The 22,495-nt window shown below is 36.7% G+C and overlaps 3 protein-coding genes across 3 annotated transcripts in view; 1 reads left to right on the top strand and 2 right to left on the bottom strand.

Annotated features, from left to right (window-relative positions):
• LOC121415869 overlaps positions 1-17,396 on the bottom strand; it is a 37,273-nt gene extending 19,877 nt beyond the window's left edge. The window contains exon 1 of the mRNA XM_041609245.1: positions 17,003-17,396. The gene's annotated coding sequence lies outside the window, so the exon portion shown is untranslated. The remainder of the gene's footprint in view (positions 1-17,002) is intronic.
• LOC121415868 (slit homolog 1 protein-like) lies at positions 2,322-5,112 on the bottom strand. Its single transcript, XM_041609244.1, has one exon. It carries the CDS (start codon positions 5,003-5,005, stop codon positions 2,351-2,353), a length of 2,655 nt encoding a protein of 884 aa, XP_041465178.1. The 5' UTR covers positions 5,006-5,112; the 3' UTR covers positions 2,322-2,350.
• On the top strand, positions 12,468-19,139 carry LOC121415870. The gene is made up of 4 exons (XM_041609246.1): positions 12,468-13,915; positions 16,008-16,146; positions 18,094-18,226; positions 18,761-19,139. Exons 1-4 carry the CDS (start codon positions 12,813-12,815, stop codon positions 18,859-18,861), a joined length of 1,476 nt encoding a protein of 491 aa, XP_041465180.1. The 5' UTR covers positions 12,468-12,812; the 3' UTR covers positions 18,862-19,139.
• Positions 19,140-22,495: the final 3,356 nt, after the last annotated feature.

Below are 22,495 nucleotides of genomic sequence, written 5' to 3'. Positions count from 1 at the left end.
TGAAAAAATTGTCCAAAATCGAACAAGAAATAACAAATTAATGACATTCTTACATTTGCATTATTCCACTGAAACAGATCTTTGCATGTCCTCATGAATATTCAATGAGAAAAATGTAGATATCATATCCCCACTTATTCTTTTGTATTTTATTATATAAAGTTTTTTCCTTCAAGAACTAAAAAAGATTGGAGTGACAACTGCTTTAATGCATTAGATATTCATTGCTACAACTTACTCCAATATGTTTGAGACATATTATTTACACATGTAAGAAAAAATTAGCAATCATGACTTGTAATAACATAAAAGGAAAATGGAGATGTGACATCGGCTTTAAGGGGGTACTCCAGAGGCACTGGTGGATCCGGGGGGGGGGGGGCAAAGCCCGCCCATGCCCCCCCTTTGAGAATTAAAATTTGTAATGTAAAAATGCCGTTAAAACAGAAATGTGCCCCCCCCCCTTGTAAGTACATCTCTTTTCTTTCCTTGTCATTTTTGGGGGGATAGAATTGTCATTTTTTGGGGGATAGAATATCCTTAATTTTTAAAAAAAAAAACTTTTTTTTGCTTGTCAAATTTTTCCTCAGAAATATGTGCCCCCCCTTTAAAAAAACCTGGACCCACCCCTGTCCCGGGGTAATGCATAATCATTACAAGTTGAATATTTCAATTGAAGATTTTATTCACATTTCAATAAAATATAATAACTATCATAATAATATTAGGCCTACTAATAATGATAATATTGATAACAGTAAAAGTAATAATAATAACAACAAAAATGTGCTTTTTATGAAAATCTGATAAAATCTGAGAATTCAACGAAAAACTACTTCTTGGTTACCACCTTTATTGTATTTAATGGTTTTGTTTGTCGAAAACCTCCATTCCGTAGCATAAAAAGGGAAATATATACTCAATTCAAATTCAGTGCATTGACATCCATAACATTATCACATTTTGTTTTATTTTTATTTTTTAATTTTTTATTGTGATAGACCTAACGTATACCGATTGTTTAAATCGATTTCTTCCAAACTCTTGTCTATGTTTACACTTTTCAGATATTTCCTCGTATAGACTATATTGTTTCATTCAGAATTAACTTCTTTTGCAAAATGAATTAACGTTATTCCATTATATGATAAGTTTACCCTCTAAAAGAAATCGCTCGGTCGCTCAGGTTTCTTTTATAAGACTCTAATTTACGGTTACCTCACGGCGCATACATTCGTAATTCCGAAGCTCAGTTATTCCGAAGGTTCGGATATTCCGAAGATTTGTTATTCCGAAGGTTCGTATTTCCAAAGGTTCGTAATTCCGAACGTTCGTTAGTCCGAAAACGAAATGAGGTTTCGTAATTCCGAAGGTTCGTTAGTCCGAAAACAAAGTGAGGTTCGTAATTCCGAAGGTTCGTTAGTCCGAAAACGAAATGATTAACGATACTTTATTACGTTTTCGGACTAACGAACCTTATTTTGTTTTCGGATTAACGAACCTTCAGAACATCGAACCTTATTCCGTTTTCAGATTATCGAACCTTCGGAATAACGCCACAAATATTCGAATTAACGAACCCTTATACGTTTTCGGATTAACGAACATCGAGGTATAGGTACGGTTTCGGAATAAAGAACCTTCGGAATTACGAAGTGTATACCGCCTCACGGAACCCATCTATATAGGTCGAACCATGTGGCCCTTGCAACATTCTTTTTGCGCCACACTGACGTTTTACATCACAATTAATGGTTCGGAAAGTTGTGCCGAGCTTTTGAGCGACAGGTCTATATACACGGGCCTTTGGCACATGGCCCTGTGAAGCGGAGGTGATATAGGAGTGCTGAAGCCAAATACTGCTGAAGCACTCTTGAAAGCACCCTCAGGATTTTGTCTGCATGGGGGTAATGCGTACATCATAGGCAGCATCCCTTGGAAATCAGGTTTGTATATGCTGAATTTGAACAACATCCCCTCCTTATTTTGTATCGAAAACTTTTATCACTATCATTATTAAACTTGTAAAAAAAAAAACAGCACCCCCAGTTCAAAATCGTTTCCAGACCTCTGCTTTGGCATGACTATATACACGTAATTAATATCATACTTGGTAGAAATGTGATGACGGTGATTGAATAATCATATCATATTGTATATGTTCGTGTATTTTCAAACGTGTTTATCAAAAAAAACAAAACAAAAAAAAAATCATTTTTTCTTTTCCACGTTGTTTCGGTTACGTATGTCACTCTTGAAACCATTTCGATAATCGAAAAGACCCCAACCTATATCCATAAATTAGCGATAAGTAAAAAAAAAACATGTAAAACAACTTTTTAACCAGACGCTATTCATTCGGGATCATATCATTCATCCTTAAATTAACTGTCAAGTTTTTGGATAGTTCATTCCAGAAATAGCCTTGTCCTCTCGCATCTTCTGTCCAGTGGATATAAGGCCTGCCATCACTGAGATACAACCTCACCAAGAAGGGTAGTTCGTCATCTGGGATGTCTTCAAGAAAGACCACCAAAACGAATTCCGTCTGTGTGTCACTCACGTGGTCCATGGCCGTACGGAACTTGAGAATGAACCAGTGATCACGAACAGCAGCTCTACTGAGCACGATTACAGTCTTGTAACTATGGGTCACTACGTAATCTACGGAATCTAAGTAATGCATGCCTGGGACAAGGTCTTCATCACCAAACAAGTTCCTCTGAAACTGTGGAAGGTGTTCTTCGAGAGCAGGTCGTAGATGATCCTGAATCCATTCTTCGTCGCCGTCGTAGAAAATGACGTTCATGTCATAGTCATAGTCGTCGTGCTCTCGAGCATCCTGTTTTTCTTTGTATCCCAGAACAGCCAGTCTCAAGAGAAATATTTTGTACTTCAACTGCCACTTGTTACGACAGACCAAGATGGTAACAACACTGAAACAGACCACTGCTAATGGAATTATTGAAATGATGCCAATGTTTATTGTACAAAGTTTATCTGCATCAAAATCGAGAAGCTTTTTCTCACGAAGATGGGCAAGAGAGGCTGACGAACAGATGGTTTTGTCTTTGTTTATCAAGTGTAGGCGTTTATTGACCAAATCAACCAGCCACTTGAGATCACAGTTGCAGTTGATTGGGTTCTTTGATAGATCAAGTGATGAAATTGATGAAAACAACGGCTTAAAAGTGCTTTGGTTGAGACGTGTCAATCTGTTGTTGGCCAATGAGAGACTGTGAAGCTTCCCGTTGTTAGAGAACGTTACTTCCTCGATGTAAGAGATCTGATTTCCATATAAGTCGATACTTTCTACTTGTTCCAACATATAGAGTATACCGCCATTAAGATGCTGGATGTTGTTTCCATGCAAATCTAACTTTTGAAGCGATCCTAATCCCGAAAAAACGAGAGGATGTAGTGTTTTGATGAAGCAGTTTGCTAGGCTAAGCTCTTTTAAAGCAGAAAGTCGCTGAAATACTCCAGGCGGTATATCAACTAGTGACAGGGATGGGTTATTACTCAAAATCAAGTAATTAAGATTCAATAACCCGTCGAAAAGGGACGTGTTAGTCGTCGCATCCCATATCTGGTTAATCGCAGAATCTGCCATGTTTAACTTATTAAGGGATTGTAAATGTTGAAAGGATTCACCAGGCCGCAAGGGGGGAAAGTAATAACGAATATAGTTCATAGAAAGTGATTTGAGAGAAGGGGTTTTTAATGCTAGAACAGATATGCGACTTTCAGACAAGGAGACGGTGTGAATGCTGTCAAGTCCAGACTCGTCCGTCAGTTCAAAGACGGAAAGGTATTTGTTTGAGCTCATATCTAAGGTTGTCAAATTCTTCAATCCACGAAATGTGTAGGCTGATATTTCTGAAATGAGATTTCCCATCAGGTAAATCTCTGATAGTTTCAACGACCAAGTCTGATTGTGAGGATTTATTTGCCTGATTTGGTTCTCCGGTAAAACTAGTACCGTCAACGCTTTCATTCCCGTGAAAAAATCTGGTCGAATTTCTGGAATAGAGAGAGCGTTTTCATAAATTCTCAATTCCATTAGTTGTGTCAAGTTCGAGAAAACCATCGGATGAAGGCCAGTCAGGTGATTTTTTCCTAAGTCAAGAACATACATGGGATAATCAAGCAGTGGATCGAAGAAACCTACAGGAAAAGCACCAAGAGAACCTCTTAAAATCTTCAGTTGTTTGATGCTTGATTTTGAAACTCCGAGGATACAGTTTGTCACAACGTCGTCACTCAAAGGGTAATCACCGAGTTCCAACGAGCGAACGTGCAGCGATGAAATTACATCGGGGTCAACTGTTTGAATTGGGTTTCCCTTCAGATCTAAGGAAGACGTCTGGCACGTAAAAATGAACTCACTCAGTGTAAGGTTGTGTATTTCATTACCAGTCATTGCTACCGTATTCGCCATGCCGCAGTAAGTTACATTGACAGTGGAAATCTGGTTGAACGACATTTCTACCAGACCTAGATGTTGGCTGTATTTAAAGATATCATTTGGAAGCGATTTCAGCTTAGATCCCAGTAAATCAAGAATAGAAAGCCGATGAGACATCATGAAAACCCCTGTTTCTGGAAGCACAAGGTCAGGGTTGTAGTCAAGATAGAGGGATGTTAAGTCCTTCAGAGGGTAAAATGCGGCCGATTCTATTATTCTTATATTGTTAGAAGAAATGTCCAAGTTATTGATAAGAGGGTATAATTCAAACGAGACATTCAAAAGCCTGGTGATATTATTATGTCCTAAATCAAGTACCTCGATATCCTGAGAAAGATTTTGAGGAACACTGTTCAGGCCTCTATTCCGACAAGAAGCCGTTTTTCGTGTGAAGCTTTGGTCACATCGATGTTCCTTTGATGATCCCGTTGGTGATCTCGTCGGTAAATGACGGTCATGAACATTAGATAGTTGAAGGGACAAAGTAACCAGGAGACAAGTGAGGAGCAAGAAATATATTCTTGAGCCGTTTGCCATGATTTCAACTCTAGTTAAGCACAACCAGATAGTCCTTTGATGATGTATTACCTCTGAAGGCAAGTTGACAGAATGGTTTTATGTATGTACTGTTTTTAATGTAAGACCTTTCATCCTGCAGACGGCATAAGTCCCGATGATGAGTTGTGTTTAACATTATAAATTCAATAATTGTTAACAGAAAGTAAAATATAAACCCTAATGTAAACAAAAACCAGATTTTTAATCACGGCATCCTTTATCCTTCTTTAAGTATTTTCTCATCGATTCTTCATATGGAAGTGAAATACTATATACAAAAATGTCTAAAAGTTCCTGTTATCCTGGTTACTAATTGAATAGTACCGGACATTTCTCAAATGCTAATCATTTCCTTGTAGGTATAATATTTCAACACTTCTCTTAGGAAGCAATGAATGTTATGGCACATCGTTGAAGAGGTGCAAAATGCCCACCCTTTCAATATATTCTAAAATGTTTGTTCAACATAATGCCACATTTTCGGTAATACTTCGGCTTGTTGTCATTTTGTTTGCAAAAATATAGCTCATACTTTTTTTGTACATTCATCACTATGCGCTTAATCCATCGGGGAGATATGTATTGAGTGTTTCTGGAAAAAAAAGATGGTCATGATGGTTGGGACAATGCAGTGGTATGGCTACCTGGGTCTTGTGCGATATATTTGGTGGTAAGAAGAGAACGGGGAGGGGAAAGGACAATCCCCTTTTAAAGGGCTTAATGTTCCAAAATGTCTTTACTTTTTTTTCATGATGGCCAATTAGCTTTTGCGCATCTAGGAATTTAAACAGAATTAATATTGACGGTAATATCGAAGAGAGCATAAAGGTAAGAAGAAGGCTTCTTTTTTCTTTATTGAAATACAAAAAAAAAATTCCTTAACAGGAGTGTAAAAGAGATCACTCATATTGTCGTCCCCTCCCCGGTCAAACATTCTTAAGACCCCCAGATGCATCGCGCTAGAAAGGCTATTGGTACTTGGTTTTGTTGACAATGAGAGTTGCGGTGGTCAGTGGTCTAATGAGGACTTCAAAGGGGGGGGGGGGGGATGGCCTATATAGCTATATACGTGAATGCATGTATGCCTGTGCATGCTCATGTTTAGGTACTGGGTCTTTGATTTTGCTTTTCTTTCACCAAAGTAGTTAGTAAACCATCCCTTTTCACATAACACATCTTTTTTTTTCAGAATTTCTATTGGTAAAGCCACTTTTCAGTAACTGCCAAACGCAGTATCTACACTGAACTTATTAGCAACATCTATATTTTGCACAAGTTGAGATATTAAGCATTTTATTTCATTCTTTCATACCCTTTCGAAACTGTAATATTTTTTATTACTGAGAAATTATTTGTCAATGTGTAATTCAAGGGGATTTTTATTTTGTTTTAATAATAATAAAAATAAAAGCTTAAAACACAGAGATACGATCTTACGTATACGTAAGCTCCCGGCTTAAAACAAACAGGGCGCCCTCTACCAACATGGGCACCATCTGTGGTCCCAAACTTCATGAAAAGTGTCCCATGAAGTTTGGAATTTTGTTACAGAGGGCACCATAGTTCGTAAAGGGTGTCCCAGTTTTTCATAAGCTAGTAAATACATACAAATCTAAGTACAAACTTAAGAGTTATGATAGATATACACAGCAACTCAGGAGACTTGTTAAATACAAACTTTACACGAATGTTTTGTACAATTTTTGATCATTTCGGCGGACTTTTCCACAGAGGACGCCCTCCATATTTCTTAGCTATTATTTTCCCTAGAATTGCACACTCATTCATTATTTCATGGTAATGAAGCAATATGGACTGAGTAAGTGATAATAAAACTAAACGGAATTCTATATAATCTATGCAGATACTGTGTTTTTTCCATGGGGAAATCGAGCATTTTCATCGACCTTCCTCAAGTATCTACATTTTCACCAATATATCTAAAATAAACCATCAACAATATTGGTTTGGGGTGGGGGGGGGGGGGGAGGGAGGTTGAAATAGGCACACACACACACACACACACATATATATATGTATATATATATCTTTATATACATATATATGTATATACTCTACAATTGGATGATAATGGAATACTGAGAAATAAAGTAGTTTTGGGCAGCTTTGTAAAAACATAAAATGCTTAATATCTGAAAAAATGTAGATACACTATTGCGTTTTTCCATGGAGAGTCAGCACATAAAACATAGTCTTAATACAGAAGGAATAATAATGATAATATTAAAAAAACGCTTTTATTCATGAACGGAGAGGAACTCGAACGTGAGTCTTTAAAGGTCAAGTCCACACCAGAAAAAAGTTGATTTGAATAATAGAGGCAAATCAAACTAGCATAAGGCTGAAAATTTCATCAAAATCGGATGTAAATTAAGTTATGATATCTTCAAGTTTTACTTATTTAAAAAAAAAAAAACCCCAGTGATATGCACAACTAAGTGACATGCAAATGGGAAAGTTGATGATGGCCCCAATCACTATTTCTTTTGTTTTTTGTTTGAAAAAAAATATTTTGTTCGACGGCAATAGCATAATTTTATGGAAATGTTTAGCTTGCTCGTTTTGCTCACTCGCAAACATAAAAAAAATCAAGTGACACAAGACAATCGGTTAAACAATAAAAACGTTCCACTGATCAGGGTTTGATAATTAATTCAAATTCACAGCATGTACACATGGGCGGGGGGGGGGGTGACTGGATGAAATGTAATTTTCGGCTTGGCATCATTGATTAATTTGCCGGAAAAACATCTAGCCCCCTCCCATTGAAATCGACGCACCTGACTGAGGCTGTACATAAGCCCAACAATTCCACTACGTGAGGCAAATAGCCGCGATAGCTTCGCCACTGAATCTATCTATTACAAACTTCAATACGTTTACGGGAACGATTCGTTTTTTTTTTCATAATTACCCTTGCTAGTTTATCTCCACCCCTTCTTTTGTAGATTTAGTTTCTGGTGTTGACGACACCAATCACAAACTCCTCCTTTGGGAGTCGCTTGAGATATGAGCGAGAGGCGCCTGCATGAAATAGGCAAAATCAAATTCCTTTAATGTTAGTGGGGGAAGTTAACGAGAAAATTCATCATGGTCTGAGAGCTTTCTGTATGTTGGGTGCAATAAAGGGGCGGTACGTGCTTCAGGGGTAAGGGAAGACTGCATGCCCCCTATAATTTTTAAAATAGTGCAAAAAGAGGAGAAAAAGAGAGGGGAATAGGAAGAAAAAAAGAAAGAGGATTTAAAGGGTAATTTAATTGTCCAATAATCATGTAATTCAAAAGAGCAGAAAATTGATTCATCTTTAAGATGTTTAAGATCTTTAAGATGCCCCCTCCATAATTGAAATACCCTAAAAGCGCCAGTGTTGTTGCATATGCCTCTTATGTTTGAGAGTAAAACACACAGAGTTCAGTACGCAGAGTAGACTGCATGTTTTACCCAGTTAAATAACGTTTGGAAAGGTCAAATATAATCATGGAGGCTGAGAATGTAATTTCAGGCGTGCACAAAGTGACTATTATCCGAGGTTTAGTTTTTTTCTTTCATTTACTTATTGCTGCGGTTATTACCACTGTTTTATCATAATTATTGTTATACTTATGATAACTATTAATATCATGGTTATCATTATGTTAGTGTCATTGTTATTTTCTGTTAGCAGGTTCAGAACCATTTTTTTTCAGATTGTCAACAACATACAGTCAAAGTGTAGACTAAATCGATCTATTTATATTATTTCAAACACCCTCGATCGTAATCAGTTCAGTCGCTTTTCAAGGCCAAAAGATTGTTCTTGAACAATTTAATTTGCAACCTGTGAAACAAAACCCTTTGTATACGTCCTTCGACCCGAAATAACCAGGGCTTTTATCTTTGTGGGAGTGTGCGTATGGTAGGGTGTGTATGTGTGTTGAAAAAAAGTGTGTGGAGGTGCCGTGGCCGAATTGTCTAAGGCGCCTGGCTATACATGTAAAGTCCAGGGTTCGATCCCCGGCCGCGGCACCTATGCCCGTGAGCAAGGCATTTAATCTACAATGTTTAAAATTAAATTTAAAGTTAAAATTTCAGTCCACGCGCGGTAGACGGTATTTACAAGTATGCATGTGAGTCTGGAGGTGAATGGATGCGCGTATGTGTGAGTGTTTCATTGAATGTTTTACAAAATAATGCTTAGCCACAACAAGGGAAGAGAGTTATGCCAAAAAGAAACTTACCATCTATCAAATATATCACGAGATATTTCACGCATTTGGGAAAGAGAAAATAATTTCAGTATAGGCCTACTTGAAAAAAAAACACCCTAAGCAATCATGGCAGTGACCTTTATTAAAATATAACATTTTGTTTAATCAAGAATAAATAACATCTCGAGCGTTTCTGCTCGAGATCTTGAATCACGGATACTTCAGCTGTGTCAACAAATCTGCCTGAAAACAATTTACACAAGCTGGTACACGTGTACACTACTAGAGAGGGAAATAAAGATGGGGAGGGAGCTAGGGAGAGAAAGAGAAAGAAAGAGCTTCGTGAGGGAGGAGGGGGGGGGGGGATGGGAAAGGGGCTGCGTCAGGATATTTTGATGGGGGGGGGGGCAGCCTAAAGATGGTCTCGATTAGTAATATGAGCGTTAAAACGACCAAGAACTGTAATCCCTTTGGGTTCCATTAACTTACTCGCCCACCTCCTCTTTCAGAAAACCGAAAAATCATAAAGGTGGGGGGGGGGTCTAAACCCTGCCTAGTGACGTAATGATATGGTATATCGCGAAAAGTTTATAAAAGAAAAATGTGAGCGAGCGAAAGGAGTGAGCAAAAACTGCGACATTCTTACTACACAAATCCCATTTTATTGTGATAGATTTTGACATAACATTCAGAAAATGATATACTTTACCCTTCTCTCTTTCCTTGCTCTTTGTTTTTATTTTTTGGTCGTGAAAATTGTTGGGGTGTGAGAGCCCTCCAGCCCCCCCCCCCCCCCACCTTTCTGTACGTCACTGTATCTGCCTCCATTTTAGTAGAACCTACCCTGCCGTGATTAAACTCGAAAACACAGATTATGCGTGCAGGTGGGTGTGTATGTTCACAACTATAGTGTGTGTGTGTGAGGGGGGGGGGGTGGGTGGGTGAAAGGGAGATAGACAGATGGCCGAGGGAATCTAGTATTTCAAGAGATCTCTGATCGATCTACACAACGCAGGGCGATGCTACATTCCTCAATTCCAAATGAATTAGAGATCATCTGTACTTCATATCCAACCAGCACAGAGATGAAGATTTTGATTGAATACTTATAAAATTTTAAATGGGACATGGACCTTAATGTTTGTATGTATCCCTGCTACGACTCGCAAATCTTCTATTATACCATTTTGAGGCCGGTAGCTCCAGAAACGGTCATAATGCAGATCGTACGGCATTCAATGCAAGATTTCTTTGAGCGACGTGTAAATAAGTAGGTAAATATTTTATTCCTTGCTGCATTATCGCCAAGTTTTCATTAATAGGTTTTCCATCATGTTTCGGTTTATGAAAACCAACTCGACGTCGTCAGAGTGCACTCTCCTCTGAAGGCTTTTATACTCTAAACATGCGCGTACTATACTTGAAATAACAACCGATTTTATTGTTTGAACATGTTGAAGAGCAATTCCATTTCGCAGCCCTAAAGGCAGAATTATTTGGGAGTTACAGATCACGTGGTTAAAACATTTTTTAACACTATATTGCGATGGTACCATCATGTTCCTTTAAAAAGTTGCATATCAATGGATTGGGAATTATCAAAGTCATCCAGTGGTCGCCCCACCAAGTTTCTGTGATCGCTAACGGTGTAGGCAACTCATCTTTATGGAGAATCGATGGAAAAGGTTTTGTGTGCCTGGATAAGTACTGGATAACATTTCCTGTCGATCTTTCATTTTTACGGTGCGTATTGAAGGTGATGTACGTAGTTCTAGTCTCCGTGACAAAAAACTTATTGATTGCAGGTTTATGTTTTTTTCAACCGATCATTCGCAAGAATCAATGGATTCAATATGAATCAACCCTATATTCAATCGTTAAGCGCTAATTATGTCCGTGCCCAGGTACCTAAAATCGCCTGATAAAAGATTCCTCGATTTTTTACGCCCTCTGTGACTAAGAGGATGTGAAGAATCTTTATTTTATCATTATTTTCCAGGTTCCTATAGTACTTTTTTCAGCCGAGATTCATTATGGGTGCTATAGGCCTACCTCTTAAATCTTTCAATTTAAAATTCTATATGCGAGCTGCATCAGGTCCATGGTCCAGTACGATGTTATCTCCTGAAGTTTAGTGTTTATACCACCGCCACTACTTCTACCACTACTACTATACTGATAAAAATATTAATGTGTATCTTTTAAATTTTATTTAGAGCACACATCGTCCAATGACTCTAACGGTGCTAGTCCAACAACGGTTTTGTATGTACACAAACAAAAAACTACAAATATAAACAAATCCTTCAAATAACATTATATTACACAATTCAAAACTTACAAACATAACATTATATAGCGAGTACATAAATTTCATCAGCAACATTATCCCGGCATGACATTAGTTTCGATTTAGAATCAGACATAGAGTTGGCAAAATATACAAGAACTGCTGAAATACAACGAAATAATGTATTGCTTAAGCGGAGAGGACCCGACGGGACTAAAATGCAAGATATGATTTTGAAGAAATCCAAAATGGAACGTATTCGTGGGTTTGTGCAACATAAACCTGTGCACTATGCATAATAGCTTCATGGCAAATCAGAATATGAACAGGAAAACCATACAAAGCATTATTCTTTTTTGTTCGAAGATTGAACTTTGTCAAGTTGGGTAAATCTCGACAAAAATGGGGTGTCCCTGAACAAAAGCAACACATTATACTCGTACCTCAGTTAGTGGTATGCCTACATACACGAAGAGCTTCTCGTTTGGTACATTGTTAGAAAATATCTGCTTAAAGAAAAAAAATCCTGCAGCAGAGTCTCGATAACACCTTATTGCACTGTGTAATCTTACATGCATTTGTGTAAAAGTACAGAAAATCGGTATATGTAACCTAACAAATTTATTGTAAGAAAACTTTTCCCCCTTTTTAAAACAGATCTGTACTGTAAAATCGTAGAAAAAAATCTTGTCATAACAATTTACAGCACGATTTGGTTATTTCTTTCTGTAAAATTTGTCCGGGGTTCGAACCCCGACCACCGCACCTATGGTCCTTACCTCATGTATTTAAATTGACAGTGCTCATTTATCCAACATTAAAATAAGGGAAAAGCTATAAGCTTTCTTGGTAACTAGGTGTGCCATTTTATCAATATTGCAATTAGAAATCCACCCTCCACCCCGAAATGCTAAAAGCTTTCTTGGTAACTAGGTGTGCCCTTTTATCAATATTGCAAGCTCAATAAAGTCGGTAGACAACTGAGTTCAGAGAAAAGGTGTCCTCTGCCTATAGGAGATCGCATTGGTAACATTGTAAGCCTACTTAATGCTATGTCTGGCATTCCTCTAGCAGAATCTTGGTAATTCAAAATCATGTATTAATGTTTGGCATCAAGGCTGTTTTGATTGGATCATTTCCTCCCGGTATTTCATGCATAACACATTTTGTTTCTTTTAGATATTCCAATGTCTCACTGTGAGTTCTCGTTGCCCTTCTCAACTTCTTGAATTAATATTTCTTTGTGGTGTCTTCCCAATACAGGATAGTCCTCAAGAAATCTCGTAACATGGGTGTTGTACGTCGACTTGGTATTAAGCATATGCTCCTGTTCTTCGCATTCTTTGTACTAAGCCAACTCCTTCTAGCCATTTTACCCTCGAACCCGATTGGAAATCCGATAGGCGATCTCAGGGAGTTTCCAGTTCTGAATGACCAAGTGGTGTATCCTAGAACCGACCATGACCGGAAGGTCTTGGAAATAGGACAAGGAATGCTGCAAGATTTCAAAGAAACGAGAGACAACAATTCAAACCCAAGGGTTCAGTCTCAGAAAGCAAGTGATGTCGATCAAGGAAACGGTCGTGCGCTAAATAAAGAAGCAGATCCATTGGCAGTTTTGCCCAAGCGGAGTGGACCCGACAGGACTAAAATGCAAGATGTGGGGCCAAAGAAAGTAAATGTCGAGAGTAGGTCAAAAGTCAAATACATTCTACCGGTGCTGCTCGGCAACCAAGGAACAAACAATCAAATCCAAGCTGTCAAACTGGTATCCATCATTGCGCAAAGGCGGAACCTGACGCTCGTCCTTGCTCCGTTTTTCGACCATGGACCGACATTGGAAAAACAGCTTCCTCACACGTTTGAAGAAACCCTCGATCCCGACGTCCTGTCCGAATTCGTGCCCGTGGCAACCATGGAAGAATTCGAAAGCCAGTGCAATCAGAAAGCGGACGTCGTGTTTCTTGGCACCAATATGGTGATAAATCAGAGCCAATCTCAAACCGATCAAGTAAATCAACACGTCGGTGATACCATTGAGATATATTACAACTGGACTAGAATCAAGATACCTTCAACTTTTCTGCACACGAATCATTCCGATGAGGTCATCCAGATTGCTGCTGATCTACCATACTATGTAGCCGTTGATGATTTTCTCGATCGCTACCCAGACTCGCTGACAACTACACATAAATGCAATGCATTCCTGTACCCGTATGGGTATCTAGGTCGACTGGTATACTGGGAGCATATAAGTCGATATACCAAGTACTTTGTTAGGGGGAAAGAAGTCCGAGCTATTGCGCAAAACTTTATAAAAACTGCTTTGCAAAATAATAGCTACGTCTGCATACATTGGCGATTCAACGAAGAGTGGAAAAATGGATGGTAATTATACATATTTTGGTAATTATACGTATTTTGTTTGCCTTGAAAGACCCATAACCCTTCAAATTAGATTAAGACTGCTAACATGTAGTCAGTTTTGTCCCTTTGTCATGATTGTCAGCTTGCTGAAAAATAAGGTGATAAAACAAAAATAATCTGGAGCTCCTTTTAAGGAGATGAAAATGGTCTTGAATAACTTATAAATGTGCGTTTGAATTACGAGCTGTAACCTTGCAGCCAGCACTGTACATAAAGAGGAATCAACTTGAATTTAAATTACAGCGGTCTTTAAAGCTTTATATTATTTTCAAATTGCTTTTTAATCGCAGATTTATATCATCTGATTAGCGCTTAATATTGTAAACAAAATGAAAAAGATAAAAAAAATATTCCATTGTGCAATGAGCAATTTCTCCTGCGATGTTGTGTTTTTTTTCCAAGGTTAGACGGCACCTATAATATCATTATTACTGACCAAAAAAGTATGTTTTAAAGTATATACAGTGCGTCTAATGGAAGAAAGAAAGAAAAGAAAGAGAGTCAATTATCGATTATTTATCATAACGTAATTACAAATACAATTATTGCAAAGCTTGGCATGTCCTTTTTACCTGGTATAACTCAGAATTTTCCTCATCTACGCATGATTGAGTAAAAACAGTTCGTAGAAAGAACACCCGTGGGGGTATTATGAATGCATGTCTGAAAGGATCCATATCTACTCTTTTATTTGATATCTCAATCACAGTAAATGGTGAAGATCTAAGAAAGTTCTGTCTCTTAAAAAAATGATTGTATTTCCTTAATTTCGTTAAACAAATGTGTTTTCACAGATTCCCGACGTACCCCTATCACACGGTTAACAAAAGATTTTATGCGAAACGAATTGTTAGTTTAACAACCTGTAAAACTTCATCATTTAAAGACTATTAAAATTCAATATAATTACATCATTATTATTGAAAATTTAAAACAGAATGTTATTTCTTAAACATTTCATGTATTTAAGTTATCAAATGAAAGAGCAGATATTAAACACTTTGGAAATTCAGGTACCCCCACACCGACAAGTGACGATTAAGAATCCTTTCTTCGAATTTACTTACTCATGAGTTAATAAGTTCTGAGTGATACCAGATAAAAAAGAAGATTCTAATGAAAGGTTCCCGTAATTTGTATATTGAATGTGTGGTTAAATTATGATAAATGATCGATGATTCTGGGTTTCCTTTTCTGGGACGCACTCAGTAGGAGTGCACCGATTTGTTGACACGCTGGAAGGGGTATTCCGGGTTGATAATGATATCTTAACCAATAGAGTAAAATTCAATGAGCAAAATGCTGATAATCCCATCAAAATCTGATGACAAATAACGAAGTTTTTGAATTTTAAAGTCTAGCAATATTTTGTGAAAACATTTGTATGAATGTCGTCATGAATATTCATTAGGTGGGTTGATGATACCATGTCCCCACTTTCCTTTTTCTTATGTTATCACATGAAAACATTTATATTTCTACATGCCTATATGAGGGTATGGTATCTCTCTCATAAAATAATATATCGCAGCAATGAATAATGCATTATATCAGTTGTCAATTCGTTTTTTAATTCTTGGAGGACAAAATTTGAATAAATAGAATTCCTTTATAGTAAGATAGGAAAATAAAAAATGTGGAAATGACATCAGTTCGCTCTTTTTTATGCGGCCAAACCTGTTGATTGGAGCGCATTTTCTAAAAAGCAGCTAGCGATTGAAAATGTTGACCCTCTCAATGAAAAAAACTAATTTTATGGATCTGAGATTTTGACAGTTTACAAAATAATAAATCTATTTACCTTTTCCTTTCACTTTTTTTCTCGTGTTATCTTTTTCTTTGGTTGGTGATGGATTTTGGGGGGTTCATGGCCCAAAGGTCCCCCCTCCCATTTATTCGCCAGTGATTAAGCGTTTAGGTTTTACCCTTTTAGAATGTGATCCAACTGAAATCATATTCATATCAAGTGTTTTTTTTTCTTCATTTATTTACCTTTGCTATATACAACATTTCACGAGAAACCTTTTTTGTCGTTGTATTTTAACATTTACAGGTGCAAAAAGGACTATGCGGCGGACCTTTGTAACTCATTAGACGCTCTTACACCGTCCAAACTGGCGATGGCCGTATCGAAGTTTATGGCGGAGAATGGTTTAAAAGGTGCATATTTTGCATCAGAACTTGATAATGCGGTGCGTTTCATCACTTCTTCCTTCCTCCATGTTTTCATTAAATGCAAATTATATACGTTCAAGGCTCATCTGCATCACTCATTCAATAAACAAGGTTATGATATAACCTTGTTCTCAGTTATGTCCATGTGTGGCAAAATAAGGGTGGCAATGTTTGGCTTATTTTCTCTTTTTCTGGGACAAATGCTTGATTTTTTTAGACTGACAGTTTCCATTACACCTATTCGTCAAACAACTTGGCTCTAAAGTAAATTTGATTCTTTAAATTATTTTTTTCTTAATTAAAAATAGAAATAAAAAAAATGAGAATTTTCTTGCCATTTTACTTTCCACCAATAGAGGGCGTACACAAAAATATGCCCAAAATTCAAGTTTTTGAGCGCTCTGGTGAATAATTAATCCCAAGTTACTTATGAAAAATAAATTGCAACTGTATGGAAATTAGTAATTTTGGTCACAAAAGTGATATTTTAATGATTTTTTAAAGTATGTGCTCAATACAGCATAAGCATGCCATAGACCTACATGTAGTTCTCCACAGGCAGGATGGTAGCAGTGAACAAGTGATCTCCATACAGTTATGTCTACTACATCGCGGATTATAGGATATCAGGGGCAATGGAACGGGGGGGGGGGCTGGATGTTTCCAGTTCCCCTCCCCACCCTTTTCGGTATGGGGAAAGGCTACCCCCCACACACACACACTGTGTATCAGTAAACATGTACCAAAACGTGTTCAACATGCATCCCCACGCCACTCAAAACCGTCCTGTGGCCCCAGATTTCTATTTAAATACTCCACAATTCAACAATATTTTTTCCATAATTAATGAAATTTGAATCCACCATTTCTTACCTTCTGCTTCTCTTCAATACCGCAATGGTAGCAATCCTCTTTTCCCCAATAATAGAATCCCGACAATAAGAACTAATTCCATTTGTAGACAGAATCTCATCCTCAAAAATAGGCATAGTTTTCCAGTTCAAATCGTCAATTTACAGCTTTGGTGCAAATCTGTGATAACTTGCATGGAACCTTGTGGTCCATTTAGATCCAGCATTTATCCAAGCTTCTTACCTGTCCCATTGTCTAATCATCACTATATAAAATGGGGTGAACGCTGAACAGGACAGTTTCGGCACATGCCATTTATCATCATTTCCATTACATGATAGAAATAGCCATCGTGCATGTGAGTGGGAAGTCCGTCAAATAAGTTATTCGCAAAACCTTTATAAATAGAATTATCTGGGCTGCTAATGCATCCAGGTTCATATATACATGAATTCGTCTCAACATGCTTGGCATAGGCCTGTCATTCCACCCCCAGCATTCATGAAGGAGCTCCAATTCGAGTATGTCGATGTGTGACAAACTATTGTTGTCTGACACATTCTCACTGAGCTGCTTAAAAGGCTGTATTTGATCATGGACCTACAAAGAGATAGATGTTATTCGGTCCGAATCTGATTAAAGACGATGTGCTGTCCCGGTCCACGAACTTTCGACAATGAACTCTTATCTCTCTATTGTGATTTGATGGGCATTTTCAAAAGATTCGTGAACATTGCAGAAAGCATTTGCGAAGTGGATGCTAAAATATGCTATTTTTTCTACAGTGATAACAGCTGTGACAGCTTTTTAAACTCTGAATAATCAAGCCCTATTAAAAGTGATTTGCGTCCAACTATTTCACAAAAATTTCTTCGGTATGCGTCCTGGCATGATAAATGCAAATGTGTGATTATATTTATATGTATTCGTTTCTGTAAAGTGCTCAAAGGTTGATTTCAGTTTGTTTAATCTCTGTTTAGCTTACAGTATTTTCATGAATTAGTTTTTTTCTAGTGGCAAGGTTTAGATTTCATTCTTTCACCAAAGTATGCACATTCTTAACCATCATGCATGACTAATTGATATCATTTTCTATTGAATATTTTGTTCAGAATGACTTAATCCAAGGTCTTCGTATCGGAGTTGTAAACTGTTTTATGACGGGTGATCTCATTGACGGATCTCCAAAACTATCACGTCATAACAACTACCTGACGTCATTAGTAGAACAGGAGATCTGTAAAGGTAAAAAAAAAGAATGATAATAATGATAGGCATCTACTAGTATAACGCGCCATTCTACTACTAGTAATTACCCCCTGCTTTAACTCGAGTTGCCTCCAAGTTCTCGGTGCATTCAAGGAATTCATCCTGAGCGTACCCATTCATCTGACCTGGAAATTTCAAAAATTTCTCCGAAAATCCAGTATAGGGTTTAAAGAATCGGATTTATAGTAATCATTTGAGGATAAATCTGTACATAATGATTTCAAGTAAAGACGGTAGGCCTATACGATTTTGAGTTTCCCGCAGTTACAATTTGTTTATATCTTATACCTAAAGCAAATAATAATAGATATTTATACTCTCTGATATTATTTCAGCTGATTTTTCAGACATATTTTGTTTTCTTCTAAAAATGGACGCTCGATTTTTATAGGGCGGATTAACTATGCAAACATCTCACTTTCAAGATAATGATTTTTTTATTGCACTATAATGTTGGATTTGCATGGTATTGTTAACTGTTTAATACAAGGTTCTTTTCCTTTCTCCCAGAATCCGCATTCTTCCTGTCAAGCCGTCTCTCATCGTGGTCTGATATGGTAAAACAAGATCGATTCGACCAAAAATGGCGAGAGGTGAATGCACTATTCTAACAGCAGAGAAGTCATCTAAGAAGCTTATATGATATATCGACATATCTGCTTCGGATAGATAGTCACGCCCGTGGAGCTTCATAACTGTAGATTGGACTTTACGTAAAGCTTAATTAAAGTAAGATCTACATGATGAATGTCGGTTTTTATAGGGAGTGGATTAAATTTTGCTAACTCCAGAATTGTTAAAAGCACCCGTAACCATGGTAACAGACATTTTGGGGAAGCAAACTTGGTGTACCAGCAAAAAGCACTTCGGCCGCCCCGCTTAGCCTGGGGCACTATCATGAAATGATAGGGAGAGAAAAAAAATTAATGTAATGACTTTTTATAAGGTTATTTCCAGTGGCATTACATAATATCTGCTGGTTATAAATCGTATTCGATATTCTACTGTGGGTGATTTGCCTCCGAATTGTATCAAAGTCTCAAAGAAAGCAAACGATAATCTGACTTTATGGTTAGAGGGGGGGGGGAGTCTTATCCATGGCAGAGTGACGAATTAACCAACGACCAATCATGGTGCTTTAAGATGGTAATCCAAGTTTAGAGATGATTGATATTGACCGGCTTAGAACTTCTTTTCCACCTCATTCCTCTAACGCCACGTAACTAGGACTGAATAAATATAATGTCGAAGATAATATGAAATCTATTTTATGAAAGTTTATTTGCAAGCAAGACTGAGCATGTGAAAAGAAAAGTTTCGTCGGTGCCCCAGCTAAGTGATTCCATTCTCAGTATATGTAATCCATTGAGTATTCCACCTTTTTGAGCTATGGTAAAGCCTGAAACCTTATTTTTTCTGGATGAATGACTGAATTACTGGGAAGAATCAGAACCTCTATTAATTTTGACACATGTTACAAAATCTGGTGAAGCTGGATTTTTGTACTAATAATGTTAATTCGTTCGGTTATGATGACAGTGGTACAAATAAGGATTCACTGGAAATGTGATGCTCCACCCGACCCCCCCCCCCCATTCGCACAATTTTCAGTTTCTCTGACTTTTCATTATATCCACATTAACTTTAGTTTTCTTTGTGTACCGGGATATCTTGAGGACTTGCGGGAAAAACAAAATGTTTGATTCTTACGAAACTGTAAATGAAGTTTTGAATGGAACTGATTTTCGCAGGGATCTCTTGATGTGATGGTTCTTTCTTTCTTTCTTGATTAATGGATTGATTGATTAATTAATTAATTTATTTATTCATTCATTTATTTATCTATTTTTACCTCATTACTATTGAGGTGCCATGATCTTTAACAGTAATGATAGTTGTTGTGCAATCTAAGAGTTTTTTTATGCATAAGTTATTCTGTCATCTTAGGATGATATGTATAGGTCTATGTAGAACATTTTTGAAAAGTTATATACCATCTTCCCAGTGCAGCTGTAGATATATTAAACATACCTGATGTCTGACACACGTTATGATATTCAGTACTTGAATTGCGTTGGTGACGCCAATATCGTTCCCTTGCCTTTGACTTAACCGGTTACTAGTTATCTTGTATTTCCTAGTGGTTCATATCTAGGATTGACACCTACGAAAATGGGGATACGAATAGATTGATGCCTTGCAATCACTATTTTTTTACGATCCTGAATGTATAAGGGGGGGGGGGTCTAGGAGACAAGATTTGGTTGGGTTATTATATATCATTCTTCAACGCAAACCGTTTTAACATGTTTAATGTAGAATAAAATATGTTTATGCATAATGTAGTGCATTTTCAATATTATTGATGTTATTCATTTTTACTCTAAAAAAGAGACCACGTTCTGTAATCTCAATGAATTTATTTGTGCGTATTTTCTCATTATTGTATATTATTATTATCATTGTTACTTAATATGTACTGCGTTTTTACCAAAATGACCAAAAACATTTAGAACAGTAACAGGAAATATGTCAAAATAGAAAATGAAAATATCAATTTTAAAACACCCTTTAGATAAAGAAACAGATGATGATTGTTTGAGTAAAAGAGGTAACTTATTCGAATATTTAAAAGTAGTTACAATAACGTCCTATACTGCTATATTTCATTAAGCAGGTCAAGTATCCTCAGTTTGTGTCGTATCGAAAATATCGACTAGAGTACTTATTTGTGATACATTTCCTGAAATGTAATTGGAGCCAAGAGAAAGAGTTAACATAATTCTTACTTAGAAATAAATGTAACTTTAATAAAGTATTTGACCAACTGCTATATGCCAGCATATTGGATAATATTGTATTTACAGATTCGTTTGAATATGCGAATGATAATGGTGGTGGTGATGACGACGACGATAAGGATGAAACTCTGATGACGTGATGGTGAAGTAATTAAAGACAGATAACACGCATGACTGACCCACAATTTCGAGCCGTAAACTTTACTGTTTAGAGAGTACATTAAAGGGGAAGTTCACAACATTGATGTAAAAAAGAAGCAGTGATGAAAAAATATTGGTGAAAGTTTGAGGAAAGTTCACCCTGAGATAAACATTGATGTAAAAAAAAAATGATGAAAAAAAAATGCTTAAAGTTTGAGGAAAATCCCTTAAGGATTAAGAAATTCATTACAATATGAATTTTTTTTTATTTGTGAAGTCATAAACGAGCAGCTGCCCCTTATGTTATGTAATATAAAATTTATAAATTTCTTTTTTTTCTAATAGTTCGTGATGACTTATTTCTTATTTTCTTTTTTAGGAGCGAATGAAATAATTTATGTATTCAATTTTCTGAGAAATTGACATTTCATTGACTTTTTACCATACGATATTTAGGAAAGCTTCTCGCATATGACGTCACAAATCAAATAATAAAAAATCGAATTACTTTTCAATTCTATGAAGTTTTGATGGAATTTCTTAAAACCTTCGCCAATTTCTTTCTGCTATTTTTACAACAAACTTTTTTTGTCAGCCTAGTTAACCAGACGAGATAAAAAAACAGATGTGGGGTTAAGTGAATATTTCCATGAAGATATTTATTGGTCTATAGTACATCGAATATAGGACATTCAATAAAGACAAAACATGCCAACAATGTTAATACACCCGACACAATACTAACATGACTAAGTTCAAGTGATTAAAAAAAGTGTAAAAGAAACTTTTATATACTAGGTGATTGTAAAATATCTTAAAGAATAAATCTCTGTGCAAAAGTGTTTATTATTATTTACAATACATCATCTCTATAATAGTTAAAGAAAAAGATCCAAGAATAGCATAATTATCCTGGACATGGTGATACTTATCTATCTAATATCAATATCTTGGTATTAGACGTTTTCGATGTGTGAACTCGATTGCGCGAGATACGAAACGCAGTTTGCACCATGTATTTTAGCAACATTTTTTTGGCTGCGGATATTTTGGTTTGATTTTCTCAGATTTGCTACTTAAGGTTTACTATTTACAGTTTACTACTTCAGGTTTACTACTTAATGTTTGTTACATTGGGTTTACTGCTTAAGGTTTACTACTTATAAGGGTTACTACTTACGCTTTACTATTTCAGATATACCACTGCAGATTTACTACTTCAGATCTACTACTTAAGGGTTACTACTAAAGCTTTACTTCTTAAGCTTTACTACTTGACATCAGGGTGAACACTCTATTTTAC

This window comes from Lytechinus variegatus, chromosome 5 (genome assembly GCF_018143015.1).
Source record: "Lytechinus variegatus isolate NC3 chromosome 5, Lvar_3.0, whole genome shotgun sequence".
Lineage (NCBI taxonomy): Eukaryota > Metazoa > Echinodermata > Echinoidea > Temnopleuroida > Toxopneustidae > Lytechinus > Lytechinus variegatus.
The sequence above is the reverse complement of the archived record's forward strand: the minus strand, read 5'-3'. Positions and strand labels throughout refer to the sequence as shown.

Excerpts from the sequence above, each read along its gene's own strand:
- LOC121415868 (XM_041609244.1), bottom strand. The coding sequence starts at position 5,005 with ATGGCAAACGGCTCAAGAATATATTTCTTGCTCCTCACTTGTCTCCTG.
- LOC121415870 (XM_041609246.1), top strand. The coding sequence starts at position 12,813 with ATGGGTGTTGTACGTCGACTTGGTATTAAGCATATGCTCCTGTTCTTC. Across the intron at positions 13,916-16,007 it reads GAAGAGTGGAAAAATGGATG|GTGCAAAAAGGACTATGCGG; the intron begins GTAATTATACAT and ends TAACATTTACAG. Across the intron at positions 16,147-18,093 it reads CATCAGAACTTGATAATGCG|AATGACTTAATCCAAGGTCT; the intron begins GTGCGTTTCATC and ends TATTTTGTTCAG.